The 18,359-nt window shown below is 58.1% G+C and overlaps 1 protein-coding gene across 1 annotated transcript; it reads left to right on the plus strand.

The window, feature by feature from the left end:
- Positions 1-9,491: 9,491 nt before the first annotated feature.
- RNF112 (ring finger protein 112) lies at positions 9,492-15,971 on the plus strand. Its single transcript, XM_070394213.1, is given in 15 exon segments — positions 9,492-9,640; positions 9,809-9,849; positions 11,128-11,238; positions 11,240-11,363; positions 11,806-12,021; positions 12,095-12,220; positions 12,383-12,487; positions 12,853-12,903; positions 13,178-13,234; positions 13,314-13,367; positions 13,481-13,616; positions 14,011-14,174; positions 14,246-14,299; positions 14,416-14,490; positions 14,597-15,971. Coding segments are annotated over 15 exon segments (1,839 nt in total). The 5' UTR covers positions 9,492-9,586; the 3' UTR covers positions 15,068-15,971.
- Positions 15,972-18,359: the final 2,388 nt, after the last annotated feature.

Raw genomic sequence — 18,359 nt, forward strand, 5'->3', positions numbered from 1 at the left:
AGAAATATGAACTGCTACTCTTGTGGCTTATCTGGGCACTTTAGCAGAGAATGCCCAAATAGAAATAATAATACTCAAGCCAGATGGCAAGCTCCTCGACAGCCTGGAAATACATCAGGGAATAATATTAATCCTCCAAAAACCGTTTGTCCCCGATGTCAGAAAGGATTCCATTGGGCAAAAGAATGTAGATCGAAATACCATAAAAATGGTCGGCCTTTAAATTCTACAAATCGCTCCCAAGGAGGTTATATCCCATCACCTCAATTGGGAAACTTGAGAAGGGGCCGGCCCCAGGCCCCTGCAATAATAGGGGCATCGACCCTCAACCCCTCTGCTGCAAATTTCAATCCGTCAGTGACCTCTTCAGAGCAACCCCAGGCAGTGCAGGATTGGACCTCCATTCAACCACCCACGCAATACTAACCCCAGACTCGCCAGTAGCAGCCATTCCTACAGGAGTGTCTGGGCCGCTGCCTGAGGGAACTGTAGGATTAATATTAGGGCGGAGCTCCACCTCGTTATAGGGGATCTTAGTCATCCCAGGAGTTGTTGATGCAGACTACACAGGAGAAATACAGATTTTACTTTCCCCACCCACCACAACTATACAGATTCAGCCCAACCAGAGAATTGCCCAATTACTCCTGTTACCAATACATAAAATAGGGACAGCTGTTACCCAGGAAGCCAGAGGGGCCGGAGGCTTTGGATCTAGTGATGCAGCATTTTGGATACAAGAAATCCATGCTACTAGACCTACAAAAATTTTACAAATTCAGGGAAAACCAATTGAAGGTATATTGGATACAGGAGCAGATGTTTCCTGCATAGCAGGGAAGGATTGGCCCTCTTCATGGCCCACGCATACCACCTCCACTTCCCTAGTAGGACTAGGCAAGGCATCTAATGTAAAAAAGAGTTCTCAGATTTTAACTTGGGCTGATGAAGATCAACATTCAGGAACCTTCTGTCCCTATGTAATTACGACTATCCCCTTTACATTATGGGGAAGAGATATCTTGTCTCAAATGGGAGTTCTATTATATAGCCCCAGTGATAGAGTAACATCACAGATGCTGCACATGGGATTTAATCCAGAAAAGGGATTAGGAAAAGAGAGTAATACCTCACACTCCTCGACAGGATTTATAATTGGGGCCATTGCCCATAGGACTGCTGATCCCATAGTCTGGAAATCATCACAACCAGTATGGGTTGAGCAATGGCCCTTAACATCTGAGAAAATATCAGCAGCCCGACAATTAATTGATCAGCAATTAGCAGAGGGACATATAGAGCCATCAAATAGTCCCTGGAACACACCTATATTTGTAATAAAAAAGAAATCAGGCAAGTGGAGACTTTTGCAAGATCTAAGAGCCATAAATGACACCATGGAAGATATGGGCTCCTTACAACCTGGATTGCCCTCCCCTGTGGCAATTCCACAGGAGTATTGTGTTGTTGTTATTGACTTACAGGATTGTTTTTTCACTATACCTCTTCATCCAGCTGATTGTCAAAGATTTGCATTCAGCATACCATCAGAAAACTTTAAACAGCCTTATCAGAGATATCAATGGAAGGTTCTCCCACAAGGGATGAAAAATAGTCCTACATTATGTCAAAAGTTTGTAGATCAGGCATTGCAAGTTATTAGAAAGAAATTTTCAGATCTATATCTTATTCATTATATGGATGATATTTTACTAGCTCATAAAGATCGGGCTACTTTACAGGAAATTCTTACTCAGACCGTCCTTACTTTAGAAAATTATGGTCTAAAAATAGCCCCAGAAAAGATTCAGACTGAACCTTCTTTTTCCTACTTAGGCAGAATATTACATACCTCTACTATCACCCATCAGCCTTTACAATTAAGAAAAGATCATTTAAACACATTAAATGATTATCAGAAACTATTAGGTGATATCAACTGGGTCAGGCCATATCTAAAAATAACCACTTTTGACTTAAAACCTCTATTTGACATTTTAAAGGGAGATTCTAACCCTAAGTCTCCCCGACAATTAACTGTAGAAGGAGAAAAGGCTATAGCAAAAATAGAACAGGCCATCAATAAACAGCAACTACAGTATCTAGATTATTCCAAATCTTGGGCCTTAATTATTCTAGCCACTAAATATACTCCTACAGGATGTTTATGGCAGGAAGGACCATTAGAATGGATACATTTACCTGTCACTCCTAGGAAGATTGTACCATCCTATCCTTCCCTAGTGGCCACTCTCATTATCAAAGGTAGACGCCGCAGTATCGAACTCTTTGGAAGAGAAGTTACTGAGATAATAATACCTTATAAAAGAGAACAATTAGACACACTATTACAATTTGAAGAAGAGTGGCAAATAGCTATAGGTAACTTCCCAGGACAAATTTTACATCATTTGCCAAGATCACCTATATTGCAATTTCTCTCCCTACATCCATTTATATTTCCTATTAAATGTTCAAAAGAGCCATTATCACCTCCTGCCTCCTTAGTATTCACAGATGGCTCCTCTAATGGTAAGGCAGTAACAATCATTGATTCAATAACCCATGTTCAACAAACCCTAGAGACGTCAGCCCAGAGAACAGAGCTTTTGGCAGTCATTTATGCTTTTGAACAATTGCAACAGGTTCCCTTTAACTTGTACACTGACTCTCAATATATAGTTAAATTATTTCCTCATATTGAGACCGCCTCTCTCCCACAAGGAAGAACAGCCATTTTCTCTTTGTTAACTCAGCTACAAACTTACATTCATAAACGAGAAAAGGCTTTCTATATTGGACATATTAGAGCTCATTCCTGCCTACCAGGACCCTTAAGCGAAGGAAATTATCAGGCGGATCTACTAACTCGCCCAGTAGTTTGTACAGCTCTAGAAGAAGCCCGGCGGTCTCATGCCATTCACCATCAAAATGCTATATTATCACATATCTAGAGAAGCTGCTCGAAGTATTGTGCGTGACTGCGGCCATTGTCCTACTCATTTTCCTAGCCCTGCTACTGGAGTTAATCCTAGAGGACTTAGACCCTGTGACTTATGGCAGATGGATATTACTCATGTCCCATCTTTTGGCAAACTTTGCTATGTGCATGTTTGTATTGATACCTTTTCTCATGTTATCCTTGCTTCTGCACGTACAGGAGAAGCCTTTAAAGATGTAAGTCAACATTTATTCCAATGTTTTTCCTACCTAGGAATACCAAGGGCACTTAAAACAGACAATGGGCCTGCCTATACCTCTAGAGCTTTTAAAAACTTATGCTCTACATTTGGCATCGCACATACTACAGGAATACCTTACAATCCTCAAGGCCAAGCAATAGTAGAAAGGGCTCACCAAACTTTAAAAACACAAATTAAAAAATTACAAGAAAATGAGTTTAAATATTCCTCTCCTCATCATGTTCTACAACATAGTTTATTTGTAATTAATATACTAAATGTAGATTCTGAGGGAAATTCCCCGATGTACAGGCATTGGAACCCTGATCTAACTAAACCTAAAGTCCTCGTCAAATGGAGAGACTTGCTTACAGGAGCCTGGAAGGGACCTGATGTACTTTTAACCCGGGGGAGAGGATATGCTTGTATATTTCCATAGGACGCAGACTCACCTGTGTGGATTCCAGACCGTCTAGTCCGACCTTATGTCTCACCGCCCTCCATCTCCGCCTCAACCTAGCACACCTGACCAGAGCCCGTCTGCAGTAGATGTGCAGCCCTGAGCTGGAACCACCTGTCCATTGGAAGGATCACATGTGCCCCCTTTTTGTCTGTCCTTATGTTCCAGCTTTGCCCCACATCTCCTTTCCTTTTTCCTTTTTTTAAAATCTAACTACTTGTTTGCTGGTTCTTTGGCCTTTCTCCTTCTCTCCTGAACACAGCCTTTTCTAGAATCTCCCTACCCTACTGTTCCAGGAAGGGCACCTCCCTTTTATGCCGTGACTATGGATGTTTGGTATATGTCCCATACATGGAGTTGTCTTGTGCCAAGAGCCCGACATCCTGGGCTGAGAAAGCCCTGTCCCAGGACTCTCCTTTTTCCTGTATTGGCCCCTCTGACCCTTGTGTCAAGAGGGACCCTCTTCTTACAATCCAATTGCCCACAGCTGTTGCCTGAGTTCTCTGTTAATGCTGAGGTCACGGTGACTGGTACAATGGATATGTCTCTCGCCCAATGGAGTGAGCTGGGTTCTCTCTGGAGAAGAAACCTGGGTTCCCCAAGATATGTGATCAATGCCGGGACCCCGCCAGCAGGCGAGGGGATCCAAAGGCAGTTGCTGGGCATGGAGGCCAGAGGGACATAGACTACCAAGGAGACAGAACTGAACCTCACATTACCCTGCTTGGCCCCGGAGCTTGGCTGGTTAGTCAAAGACGGGTAAGATTCCTCAGGGAGGAACAACCTAAGACAGGCACAGTCACAGAGGGGCCAGTAGGAGAGAACTTGGGGTTCAACAGAGGTGGGGCACAGATCCTCACCCCCCCAATGGTGCAGGGGCTTGAACACTCGCCCCTTCTGAGGAAGGTCTCCTTCCCCCATGGCTGCTTCTCGCTTCCCATGTCCAGCCCAGATAGGGACCCAGATAACGAATAGAGACTTGGTCCAGCTCAGATCGGGAACAGAAAGAGACTTGGTCCAGCTGGGATCAGTACCCAGATAAGAGACCTGGCTGACAGCAGCTGCCCTCTCACTGCAACAGGACTTGTTTCCCATTTCCACCTTGGACCACAGGGAAAGGGGCAGCTGAAAGAAAGGGCTGGAGCAGGATGCTGCCTTCTTCCCTTTCTTCTTCCTCTTTTTTCTAAACACTTCCATGCCTTGTAGTTCTTTTGCTTTCTTTTCTTTTTCTCTCTACTACCCTCCATCCTCCATAACAGCTGACCCAGAGAACACAGCTGACTCCTCCTTGGACGCAGACGCCACCATCAAGCACGGCCCTGATGGACCCTTTGATGCAGCCCTTCAACTCGCTGACACGTCGGGAAGCCCGTCGCCAGTGATGCCACCCGCTAGCCAGACCAACAAAGACAACCAAACCAACAACTTGAGGACAGCTGAAATCTCTTGACTGAAGAGGCCGGCAACCTCCTAAGGAACGGGGCTCCTTGTGCGCTTCATCCACTATGTTTATAGCTATGCTTGTTGTCATTGCTTGCCAGTCTTCTTCCAAGTCTTAAACAGCCCAATCTGAGAGGTGGCCACTGATTTGCATGCGCTATCATTTAAAAAATAAAAAAGGGGGAATTTGCCGGGAGCCGGTCCATCCTTGCGGCTTGACACAGTCGCTGCAGGAAAGAAACATCTGCACAGCATATGTTTCAAGGGACCTGGCATATATAGCATACTGTTCTTAATATGTTTGCTCTCCTTAGTGCCATGTGTTTTAACCAAGGTCACCTCTCTGAGAAAGGTTGTTTCCCCAGGTGGGGATTTTTCCCTGAGGTTAGGGAGAGGATACAACCCCTTAATTAAGTGGCAGGCGGGTAGTTAAGCTACATAATCTTTACTCCCTGGAATGGAGATAAGAAACACCCTAACCTTTGTAATAGAAATTGACAGGATTAAAATCGGCTGGTATAAATACGGATGTAACAAGACAATAAACATGAGATCCTCATCAGAACCTCATCAGTTCCTAACCAGAGCTCCGACCAGAACTTTGGCTGGAGATCCTGGCTAGAGGTCCTGACTAGGCTGCTGATCAACTGAAGGCTGTCTTCGTGTCATTCCTTCTTCGCCGACTCCATCCACACCTTTGGGGACCCCTGGACCCGCTGGGATTGGACCCCAGCAAACTCACTCATTTTTCAGGCTGAGCTTGGGCACTGCTCTGTGGAGAGTCCCTGCGCAGGTGCCCAGACCCGGTGAGGTGCCACCGGACCTTCCACCTACCGCTCACTGTGCTGCTCAGAGCGCTCTCACCGGGACCTGTCTGACCACTTCGCCAGGCTGAGGAACCCGAGGCCACCCGTCCACTCCCGGGCAGGCGTGATGCCTGGCGGGCACTGCTCAATACAGATTTGCCCTAGGGCCCTGGCCTGCCGTGGCTCCATTGGTTGGAGCGTCATCCCGTGCACCAGAAGGTTGTAGGTTTGATTCCTGGCCAGGGCACATACCTAGGTTGTGGGTTCGATCCCCAGTCAGGGTGCATGTAAGACTGATTGCTGTATCTCTGTCACATTGATGCCTCTCCCCCTGCCCCCTTCTCCCTCTCTGAAAATCAATTTAAAAGTTTGTGATATGGATGGGTACGTATAGAAATAGATGACTGGATGGACAGACATGTGAATAGTGATCGGTGAAAGGATGGACAGTGGCTGGGTGGACTCACCTGGCAGGCATAGGGCCGCCTTGGGTGGAGTCAGCACAGGCACATCCTGCCCAGGAGCAGGGGCCCTCCTGGGAAACCCCGCCGACTGCCCTGGAGACCTTCACAGGCCTCTCAGTCTGAGAAGCACTTGCACCTCTGCAGGGACTGTGGAGGAGAAGGAAGCTCTGGAGGGAAAGGGAGCAGGGAGCGGCCATCTCGCCTTGGCCCTAGCCAGAGAGAGTGGGGCATTGGGGAGCGCACGGTGGACGGGCCTGGTGAGGTAGCTGGGGGCTCAGGCTGGGGTGGGGCTAACAGTGCTGCTGGCTCAGCCCCAGGGTCCCAAGTCCGGCTTGTCTCCCTCCCTTGTCCCAGGCACGCACCCAGCAGGAAGTGCCCCTGGGCAGCTGCTGGGTGGAGGCAGGCAGGCGACAGCGGGCCCTCCTGGGAGAGGACACAGGGCTGGAGAGCCGCAGCAGGGCCCGAGGCTGTGTGACACCACCCCCACCCCCCCCCCACCACCACCCCGTGTGGCCTGCGCCTGGCTGCAGAGGCCTCCAGGTGTCTCCGAGGGAGAGGCACTGATGGCAGCGCTCCTCACGCTGTGCAGGGCCAGCCTCCCGCCCCGGCAGCTCCCAGGCCGGGAGGTGGGAGAGGAGCCAGACTCTCCGACAGAAGGGTTTCTGGTCCTTTGAGCCCCTCCACTCACACGCAGGAGACGGAGGCCGCTTTGCCCAAGGCCACCGGGAAGCTGGGCTCAGGACCATCCCAAACTCGGTTGCCTGCTTCTGCATAGACTGGCTGGTGGGTCTTCTTCCCACTTCCAGCGACGTGGCTGAGCTGCAGTAAGACCACAAACTCCTCGCTGTCAGCACAGGGGCCTGATCTGCCGCCCGAGACAACCATGGAGGGTAGTGATTAAAAGCCTGGTGGGTGCTGGGCGTGGCTTCCAGCTCTGCCATTCACAGCCGTGTGACCTGGGACAGTGATTTCGCCGCTCTCGCCTCGGTTTCCTCACCTGGAACACGGTGCCTCCCCCGTGGGCTGTGTTGATGAGGGTGAGTTCATGTGCACGCTTGGAATGGCACCGTGAGCAGGAGTGTGGGACCTGCGTTTGCATATGGGAGTAAGTGTGAGCTCATGTGTAAGTGTGCGCGAGTGTGAGGGCCTCGGTGCACAAGCAGAGTGTGTGTCTGAGAGTGTTAATTAGTGAGCAGATGAGTGTGCGTGGAGGTACAGTTGTGAGTCTAAGTGCCCTTGTGTGAACTCAGTGCATGAGTGTTGGGGTAAGAGAGGACAGAGTAGTGAGGGTGTGTGCGTGTGGGGAGTGGGAGCATTTCCGAGTTACAGGGAGGGCCGTGAGCAGGTGATGCGTGTGCCTGTGCCGGGGACTCCGAAGCCCCGCCAGCAGGGTCCAGTCTGAGAGGCTGGATTTTGGGCTCCGAAGCCGCTTTTTCCTAAAGTGACTTCACCCGTCACCTCCTGGCCCAGCAGCTGCAGCTGGAGCGCAGGTCGGCGGCCGGGCTGGGCCCCACGAGCCTGGTCCCCCGGGGGGTGGGGGGAGCCCGATGGCTGCTGGGTGGACGAGTGGACACAGGGATGAAATAATGACAGTTCACTCCAGCCCCACAGCTCAAGCCCCTGAACCCAGGACCACCCCCCTCAGCCCCAGCGCCCGGGCCGGTCTGCCTTGCAGGGCGGGGCCTGGCTCCGGTGGCCTTTCCTTCCCCATGAGCCCTGGGGTGGGTCAGGGCCGTGGAGCCCCTGCATGGAGCCCTCACCCCGTTAGAGAGCAGGGCGCTTCCTTTCCTTCCCGACAGCGAGGCCCGTGCCGGCGACGCCAGCCGTGGCCGCCCCTGGGCAGGGCTTGCCTACCAGGCAGGGACCTGCCATGGGCCCGGCCGTTGACCTGGGGAGAGCACAGAAGGAGCTGCCCACAGCCCACACGGAACTGACCTTTTTTACCACGAATTTGTAAGAGAGGATTTAAGTAGTCTTTACAATGTTGAATTTGGCAAGAACCAATTACATGTACTTATTATTGTGCAGGAACAGCCGCCATTTCCTGTTTTGGTCACCCTGACATTCCAGAACAGCGGTTCTCAACCTGTGGGCCGTGACCCTTTCACAGGGGTCGCCTAAGGCCATCGGAAAACACATGTATAATTACATATTGTTTCTGTGATCAATCACTATGCTTTAATTATGTTCAATTTGTAACAGTGAAATTGGGGTCACCACAACATGAGGAACTGTTTTAAAGGGTCGCGGCATTAGGAAGGTTGAGAACCACTGTTCCAGAACCTAGTTCAGTGCTTGGCACTTAGTAGGTGTTCAAATAGCTGTTGGCTCAGTGGCACTCGTGACTGGAATCTGACTTCCCAGAAGACAGTGCGGCCGCGGTCACCGTCACCGGAGGACATGATGGCGGCAGCAGACAGAGTTAAGTGGCACTACTCGGATTTGACGTTTTCTTTCGCAGTTTAGACTCATTTTCTCATCAGGTTGCAGCCATCCCCGAGGCTAGGAGCGCTCACGGGCCTGTGGCCGGAGGATACGGTGGGGCCATCCCTGCCTGACCGCCACCGCCGGTGTCCCTGGGCCGGGGCTCTCCTCGAGCCCAGGAGCAGGCCAGGCCTTCCTCCAGGGGTACCGGCTCTCGGCAGGGTGCTCTCCCCTCGCCGCTGCCCCCTCTCCCTGTGCCTCACAGTGAGCCCTTCGGTTGCCCAGGCCTGGGATGGGGGCTCTGCTGGGTAGCTGGGCCTCCCTCCCGCCCTGTCCTTCTAACCTGTTGTGCAGGCGGCAGCCAGAGTGACCAGGGCTTCTGCCTAGGGGTGTGACCAGTCGGTGCAGTCTTCTGGGGAAGTCACAGCTTGGAGTGTGTTTCAAGTGCAGTCTGACGGGAAAATGGAGCATGCACCCTCCCCCTCCTGCCCTTGTCTTTCCCGTCTCCATGGTGACTCACCACTTTGCCTGCCACATCCCAGCATCCCAGCCTCTGCCAGGGACTCGGAGCCGGCCGGTCCCTCCCTCCTCCCGGCTTGTTCCCGCAGCCCTGCCTCCTCCCCCGGGGCGAGTCCAGAGGCAGCCTCCTCTTCCATCTATTCTTCTGCTCTGGCAGCCGGCTCCTCGGGGAGACCATCCCCACACCCTCCACCTGCACAGGCACCAGCCTTTCCATCCTCCGCTGCTCAAGGTCTCTGGGCCTCCGCCCTCGCCCTCGGCCTCCGGACCCATCCCCACTCCCAGCCTCCCATGCCCAGGTCCGCCTTCTCAGTCATTTCCCTTTGTCACCGGTTTGGCAAACAGGCAAGTCTTCTCCTAAGATGTGGGAGAGAATGGGGTGGGAAGGGGCTCCCTGGATGGAGCGGAGCGCAGAGGGCGAGGGAGAGGCCATGAAAACCCAGGACTGAGACAGGGATCTGGATTCTTTTCTAAATAACGTTTTTGTTATTTCCCTGCCAAATTCTCTCCAAGGAGAGGAACCAGAGCTTCATGGGAAACAGCAGCAACAGTTGGTAAGCGGCGGGGCCTGCTGGATGTGGGTGAGGCCTCCCGGGCAGCCGGGCGGGAACACGGGCTGCGCTGTCCCGGGAGGGGGCTCCAGGTTGGATCTGCCCGGATCTGGAGAGGAGGTGGCACCGGAAATGGCGGGTGCTGCAGGGAGGCCGATTGGAGCTCGGAAGGGGAGCGTGGGAGCGTCTAAGAACCAGGCCTCTGCCCCACCACCAGGGGCCCCACCCTTGGATCCCACCTCCGGGGTGTTTAGAGGCTGCAGAAGGGATCACTCCTTAGGCGGCCCTAACTCCTCCAGGGAGCCCTGGCAGCAGGGGGCTGTGGGTGAGGTATTCACAAGCATTTGTGCCAGGTGCTGGTGGGGTGCAGGCGCTGGGTGTGGTGTAGGTGCTGGTGGGGTGCAGGCACTGGGTGTGGTGTAGGTGGTGGTGGGGTGCAGGCACTGGGTGTGGGTGTAGGTGCTGGTGGGGTGCAGGCACTGGGTGTGGTGTAGGTGCTGGTGGGGTGCAGGCACTGGGTGTGGTGTAGGTGCTGGTGGGGTGCAGGTACTGGGTGTGGTGTAGGTGCTGGTTGGGTGCAGGCACTGGGTGTGGTGTAGGTGCTGGGTGGGGTGCAGGTACTGGTGGGGTGCAGGTACTGGTGTGGTGTAGGTGCTGGTGGGGTGCAGGCGCTGGTGGAGTGCAGGCACTGGGAGGGGTGCAGGCGCTGGTGGGGTGCAGGCACTGGGAGGGGTACAGGCGCTGGTGGGGTGCAGGCACTGGGAGGGGTGCAGGCGCTGGGAGGGGTGCAGGCGCTGGTGGGGTGTAGGTGCTGGGTGGGGTGCAGGTACTGGTGGGGTGTAGGCACTGGTGGGGTGCAGGCGCTGGTGGAGTGCAGGCACTGGGAGGGGTGCAGGCGCTGGTGGAGTGCAGGCACTGGGAGGGGTGCAGGCGCTGGTGGGGTGCAGGTGTTGGTGGGGTGCAGGCGCTGGGAGGGGTGCAGGCGCTGGTGGGGTGTAGGTGCTGGGTGGGGTGCAGGTGTTGGTGGGGTGCAGGTGCTAGTTGGGTGCAGGCGCAGTGCCTGGGGCACCATCGCATCAGCTCACTCGATGGCCCCACGTGGCCGGCACTGCCCGCCTGATGGGCACTGAGGGAGGCCGGATGGAGGGAGCCTTGCCCAGGCGGCACTTGGTCTGAGAGCCAAGGTTTCACCCTCCAGGCAGCTCTCTGCTGCCCCGGTTCTGACTCTGAGTCCCTGCCCCACATGCTGCTCTCAAATGACCCGTCTGCCCACCCCCCCAGGTCCCACGCACCGTCCCCCAGGCTGGAGCGGGGCCTGGGGTCCCGGCCCGGGGAACCTCGGGAGCCGCCCACCTGCACCCACTGCCCAGAGAGGCGCCACGAGCCCCCGCGGGACCGCGGCCCCCGACGCCCACAGCCGGTGCTCCCAGCGCCGCAGGGGCTGCCCGCGGAAGGGCCTCCGGGGCCTGGAGGAGAGGATGGGGCGCCTGCTGCGGAGGCCGCCGCCCACCGTGCAGGTGGGGACCAGGCCCCCTGGCGGGGTGGGCGGGTCCGAGAGGGGTGGCTTCGGCCTGTCCTGGGGTGTCACCTGTCCTAGGGTGCCGGGTGTCCCGGGGTGCCGGGTGTCCTGGGGTGCTGGGTGTCCTGGGGTGCCGGGTGTCCTGGGGTGCTGCCTGTCCTGGGGTGCCGGGTGTTTTAGGGTGCCGGGTGTCCCGGGGTGCCGGGTGTTTTAGGGTGCCGGGTGTCCCGGGGTGCCGGGTGTCCCGGGGTGCCGGGTGTCCTGGGGTGCCACCTGTCCTGGGGTGCCGGGTGTCTTGGGGTGCCGGGTGTTTTAGGGTGCCGGGTGTCCTGGGGTGCCATCTGTCCTGGGGTGCCGGGTGAAAATGGGCCGGGTTGGACGCACCAGCTGGGGGCCCCCCTCCCGCACTCGGGTGCTGAAGGATCCCCCTCCTCGGGCAGGAGAGCTGCGTGCAGGCGGAGCCGGAGCCGCTGCTGCTGGTGCGGGTCGGTGCCGCCGGAGGCCCGCGGCTGAGGATGGGGGCCGTCAACCGCTGCCTGAAGCACCCGCTGGCCCGGGACACCCCCGTCTGCCTCCTCGCCGTGCTGGGGGCGCCGCGCTCCGGGAAGACCCTGCTCCTCGACGGCCTGCTCCGGGGGCTGCCGGGCCTGGCGCGGGTGGGCTCCGCGGGGCTGGGCGGCTGGGGGGGAGCGGGCCGGACGCACCCTGATGCCCTCCCCTTCCCCGCAGGAGGCGGGCGAGGGCTGGCCGAGCGGAGGGGGCGCCCTGCCAGGATGCAGATGGGGCGCCGACAGCCTTGACCGGGGTGTGCGGATGTGGAGCCACCCCTTCCTGCTGGGGAAGGAGGGGCGGGAGGTGAGGGAAGGGCCCAGGAGGTCAAGGTTGGGCAGGGAAGGCAGGGGAAGGAGGAGCGGAGATGGGCCAAGGGGAGGAGGACGGAGGAGAGCTGGGGCGGCCGAGGAGCCGGCGCGAGGCTGGGAGGCAGGCTCGGCCCGCGGTCTGCCCTGCCCTGCACAGGTGGCTGTGTTTCTGGTGGACACCGGGGACGCCATGAGCCCTGAGCTGAGCCGAGAGACAAGGACCAAGCTGTGTGCCCTCATCATGATGCTGAGCTCCTACCAGGTGAGGCGCTGCCTCCTGGCCCCGGGGCGCCCCGCTGGGTCTGGCCCTCAGAGCCGGACGGTCACTCGGTCTCGCAGGCTTTTGTGTCCCGGGCCCGGCAGATTCTGGGGCTGTCCCTGCGAGGGAAGGATGCCCCCAGTTGGTGAAGGTGGGAGCATCGCTTGTTCTGAAGGAGGTTGAAGTCGCTGGGGGGCAGTTGAAGTTCAGGATCATCCCGCCTGCCTTTGTCCCGCAGGCTGTGCAGACCCTGGGCTGGCTCTCCCAGGTCCCGAGACCCACAGCCGGACTGTGAGCGCCCTCCTCACTGGGTCTTCCCAGTGTCTCTGCCCTCGCAGACCCTCTTCCCTTTGTTCTCCTTGTTCTAGATCCTCAACACTTCCCAGGAGCTGACGGACACAGACCTCGAATACCTGGAGGTGAGGAGTCATCTGGGGTTGGGGTGCCACCCGTCCCTGCCTGACCATAAGGCTAGTGGGCTGGACCAGCCGGAATCAGGGGCCTCCCAGTTCCGACCCAGCATCCCCTGACCTGCAGGTTTGGTGGGTTCGAGGCAGAGGATGAAGCCCGAGACACCTGGTGGGAGGGAGGCTGGGAGTGTGCATCGCCCTGTGGGCCCCGTGGGGGGGGGGGGGGGGGGGGCGGCAGGCGGCCGCCCTGGAGTGGCCCAGCTGTGACCCTCATTGCCTCTAGATGTTTGTCCACGTGGCTGAGGTGATGGGCAGGCATTATGGGATGGTGCCCATCCAGGTGAGATGCCTGTTTCTGGACTCGTCACTCAGACCCAGACACCCGCTGGCTGCTGGTGTCAGGAGCCCTTCTCTTCCAGCACCTGGATCTCCTAGTTCGTGACTCATTCCACCCCAACCAGGCAGGGCGGGGGGCCCGAGGGGGATGCCCTCCGGGTGAGTGTGCGGAGGGCGGGCTGCGGGGGTGGCAGGCAGAGGCGAGGGCCCTGTAGGTCAGCGAGGAGGGGGGCTGGGCCCCAGCTCAGAGATCTCCTCCTCCATCTCTCAGAAGCCTGGCAAATACCCCAGGGTCCGGGCGCTGCTGCGAGGGAGGCGAGCCCGCTACTGCCTGCTGCCTGCTCTGCGGCGACCATGGGCCGGCAGAGAGCACGGGAGCCCGGGCAGTAAGTGTCGCAGCAGCAAAGGCCCCCAGCTTGCTTGCCCTCCTCTAGTGACTGGACCCTCCTCCCGCGTACCGGTGTCTCCCAGCCTCGGCCGCCCCCCCCCCCCCCGCCCCCGCAGCAGGTCCCCCCGCCCCCCGCCCCGCCCCCCCAGCAGGTCCCCCGCAGCAGGTTCCCCCGCCCCCCGCCCCCCCCCAGCAGGTCCCCCCCCAGCAGGTCCCCCCCCCAGCAGGTCCCCCCCCCAGCAGGTCCCCCGCAGCAGGTCCCCCCGCCCCCGCCCCCCCCCCCGCAGCAGGTCCCCCCGCCCCCGCCCCCCCCCCCCGCAGCAGGTCCCCCCGCCCCCGCCCCCCCCCCCCAGCAGGTCCCCCGCAGCCGTCCTCAGCGAGTCTCTTCTCAGGCCCGGAGGAAGCCTGCCCGCTGCGGGCCTACATTGCGGACGTGCTGAGTGCCGCCCCGCAGCATGCCAAGAGCCGCTGCCAGGGGGACTGGGGTGAGGGACGCCCGGTGGCCAGGGGGGACGGACGCCTGCTCACAGGGCAGCAGCTCGCTCAGGAAATCAAGGTGCGACACCTCTCCAAAGACCCAGAGCGCGCCCGCCCCTCCCTCCCTGATCCCTCGCGATGTTTCCGCAGAACCTCTCGGGCTGGATGGGGAGGCCAGGGCCCGGCTTCGCCTCTCCGGATGAGGTACAGAGCTCCCCGGGGACCCAGGGGGACGGGGGACAGGGGCGGGGGGTGGGGGGGAGAGCTGGTGCACCCGGCCCGGGAGGAAGGAGCGGCAGCCTGGGCTTTCCTGTGGACAGATGGCCGCCCAGCTGCACGACCTGAGGATGGTGGAAGCTGCCAAGAAGGAGTTTAAGGAGTACGTGCGGCAGCAGGTGGGGCCCGGCCTGTGCAGGGCACAGGTGTCCAGCGAGGCGGGGCCGTGGGGGAGCGGCTCTCGAGTCTCCTGGTCAGGGCGCCCTCTTTCTCCGCCCGGCATAGGACGTGGCCACCAAGCGCATATTCTCTGCGCTCCGGGTCCTGCCAGACACGATGAGGAGCCTCCTCGCTGCCCAGAAAGATGCCATCCTGGCGCGCCACGGAGCGGCCTTGCGATGCCAGGGCAGAGCGCAGGCCCTGGAGGCCCTGGAGGCTGAGCTGCAGGCCCAGGCCAGGGCCTTCATGGACACCTACACCATGCGCTTCTGCGGCCACCTGGCCGCCGTGGGCGGGGCCGTGGGGGCCGGGCTCATGGGCCTGGCGGGGGGCGTGGTGGGCGCAGGCATGGCCGCAGCGGCACTGGCCGCGGAGGCTGGGATGGTGGCCGCTGGAGCTGCGGTGGGGGCCACAGGGGCCGCCGTGGTTGGGGGTGGCGTGGGCGCTGGGCTGGCTGCCACCTTGGGCTGCATGGAGAAGGAGGAGGAGGAGAGGCTGCAGGAAGGGGACCGAGAGCCGCTGCTCCGGGGAGAGTAACAGCCCCAGGAGACAGGAAAAGGAGGGAGGGATGCGAGGCAGGAGGGAAGGAAGGGGGGTTCCGAGGACCCCCATGTCCACGCTGCCCTAGAGAATGCCCAGGTCTGGGTGGCTGGCTGAGCTGAAGAATCCAGGGAGAACCCGGGGAGGGGCCCAGGGGCAGGAGCAGTGGTGGGGTGGTAAGTAGGATGTAGGGCCTGTTTTTGGCTGCAGGCGATTGCCAACTGGCCATTGACCCAAATAAACCTGACCACGTGTCCCCAGCAGTTGTTTGCTCCACCCTCCCCGCCCTGGCTTATCCCTGGCGGACGCAGGAAGGCTGAGCGAGCTGGACCTCCCGGGGGGAGAGGGCCTGTCCTTTCAGATGGGGGCAGCTCTGGGATCAGCGACCTTGGTGATCAGTATTGGGGAGCACTAAAGTGGCCTGACCCCTGGAGGTGAGAAAGCTGTCCCTGGGACTGCTCCCAAGCTGCCCAGCAGGGGGCGTCCCTGCTCCTGAACCTCGGGGAGTCTGCAGGGGCCTCGAGCGGGGCCTCGGGCTGTGCCCTTTGTCACGCTGGTCAGGTGCAGCGTGCCTGTGCTTTGTGTGGGATGCCATCCCGGCGCTGGGCTAGCTGCCAAAGATGAAACCCCTGCGATTGCATCCGCGCTGGACAGACGGCCCCGGGAGCATCTGAGAAAGTCCTCGAGCTTCAGCGAGGGAGCACGCTCTATCCTGTGCCCCCACCAGCCTGTGGGGAGACCCTCTGCTCCACGTCAGCAGGAGGCCTGGGTGCAGCCCACAGGGAGCCTGAGGGCCCAGGGCCTCCCAGGGGGCCAGGAGGCCCTACCAGGAAGACTGCCAAGCTATTGAACTTAAAAAGTTGAAGGGCACATTGTACGAAAAATAAAATGTGTGCTTGAATGCTCGCTTCCCAGTCAATTATTGGAACAGTTCTCTTCAGCCCCCAGAGGGTTTGGGGCAGGAGGAGGTGAACCAAGCGCTCCATTATGGGGACTCATGGATGGGAAGGGGACGCATGAAATTCAAGGGATCTGGGAGCTGCGTGTCCGAGGCCCCCACGGGGCTGTGGGCGGTGGGGGAGGGGGGTGGGCAGGCGCGGGATTGTAGGAGGGCTCAGGCCAAAGGCTTGTCCACTCGGACTTGGGTCTTGCTTCCTGGGTCCCTGCTGCTTCACATGGGCCTGTGATCAGGTGGCCACCGGCCTCCGTCCTGGCAGGAGGAGAGTGGAGGTCTAGTGGGAAGTCCTTGCTGGAGTGGAGAGAGGGGGAGCCAGGCCACTTCTGTGGGGCCAGGCGGCTGAGGGTTCACGGGACGTCTCCCCCTGACCCAGGCCGCCAGCTCAGAGTCGCCGCAGTGGCCGTGGTGTCCGGACCCCGCCTTCCACAGATGCAAACGCAGAGAGAAGTCTCGGCTAAGGCCCCCCAGCTGGTGACAGCAAAGCCGGGGCCCCGAACGCCTGGTCCCCAGCCAGTGCTCCTCACAGACGCGGCCTCGGCTGTGCTGACACTGAGATGCTCCTCTTGGGGGATTCTTGCCCCCCCCCCCCACCCCCCAGCTCTAAGAGGCAGTGTCGGGGGACAGAGGCGAGGACGTGGCCGGGAACGGGTGGCTCAGCGGTAGAGGCTGCAGTTAGTGAGATGGGGGCAAAATAGCGAGTGGAGAAACCTCACAGCCAGGGTGGAGCACAGGTGGGTGAAGACGAAGGGCCGAGGGGGAGCTGAGGACGGAGCCCGCGGGGCGGGCCCACACTTTGTGAGGAATTTGCTGAGAAAGGCTTCCTGAGAGCATCTCTTCGGTCCCTCCACCTGGCGGACACAGAGCTACAAAATCTCCCAGACCTGGGGCGCAGGGTTGGGACTTGGGGGTGTGGGTGGCTTTAAGAGGAGCCGCCCAGGCAGGGGTTGTGCTTAGCTAGAGTCCACCCAGTGGCGCTGGAAGGAACTGCAGCGGGTGCTCCCTGCTCTTCGGAAGGGACACAGGACACAGGGGGTCGCGCTCTGCAGAGGCAAGAGGAATCCTATTAAGTGCTGTTTGTCTTGTGCCTGATCGCTCTCTTCTTAATCCTCACTCCAGGATATTTTTCATTGATTTTCAGAGAGAGAGAGAGAGTGATGTAGGGAGGGAGAGAGACACACACATACAGAGAGAAACATCTATGTGAGAGAGACACATCGATTGGTTGACTCCCGCACATGCCCTGACAGGGGCCGGGGGACGAAGCTGCAACCCAAGTATGTGCCCTTGATCTGCAATCAAACCTGAGAGCCTTTGGTGCACGGGCCCGATGCCCTACCACTGAGCCACACTGGCCAGGGCTGTGCCTTACAGCTCTCAAAGCATTTTCCCAAACATCATCTCTCCTCAGCCTCAAAACTGTCTCATGCAGCATGTACTTATTTTTTAAAATATGTTTTTATTGATTTTAGAGGGCTGCCCCCTGCACGTCTCTACCTGGGATGGAGCCCACAACCCAAGCATGTGCATTAATGGGAATCGAACTGGCAACCTCTTAGTACATGGGATGATGCTCAACCAACTGAGCCACGCCGGCCAGGGCTAGAGTACTTATTTTTACAGACGCTCAGAGGAATGATGTGAACAGTTGAAACAACTAGTCCAAGAGAAGCCAGGACTTGAACCCAAGTTTTCTGGTGCCGAATTCCTTGCTCAAGTGAGCCCTCTCCCACAGTCTCCCAGCCTCTCGGTCCCAGCCCAGTCAGGGGGAACCTCTGGCTTCCAACATTAATTCACAAGAGCCCAGGTGACGCTGTCCAAGGGGTCAGCCGCTAGCTGACGTCGCTGGTTTCTCCTCTATGACCTGTTGAAGGTCACTCCAAGGTACTTTAAGATTCTTGTGTGACACGTTTCTGGGTTAGAGATCTGGCGACTTACTTCCAGTTCCTGCTTCGGAGGGCTCCCTCCTGTTGAAGACGGCAGTACCACAGCACAAAGGGACACAGCCCTGCTTGGACTGAATGTTTGATTTCCTCAAACTCCTGTTGGAATCAGTCCTCACTGTGATGCAATCAGGTGGTGCGGCCTTTGGGGTGACTAGGCCATGAGGGTGGAGCCCCCGTGAGTGGGATCAGTGCTTCCACCAGGTGGGGACGTGGCCACCGATGAGCCGGGAAGAGGCTCTCATCAGCTACTGTTACCAGCGATGTTGGCGGCAAAACGGCCCCAGTTGTTATCAGTGAACTTGGGCCTCGGTTCTTTTTTGTTTTTTTTTATCTTTATTGTTGAAAATATTACAGATGTTGCCCTTTTTTTTTTGGACCTGGGTTCTTG

The sequence above is a fragment of the Myotis yumanensis genome, unplaced genomic scaffold (genome assembly GCF_028538775.1).
Source record: "Myotis yumanensis isolate MYYU_CA2020_CCGP unplaced genomic scaffold, mMyoYum1.0.hap1 SCAF_16, whole genome shotgun sequence".
NCBI classification, from domain to species: Eukaryota; Metazoa; Chordata; class Mammalia; order Chiroptera; family Vespertilionidae; genus Myotis; species Myotis yumanensis.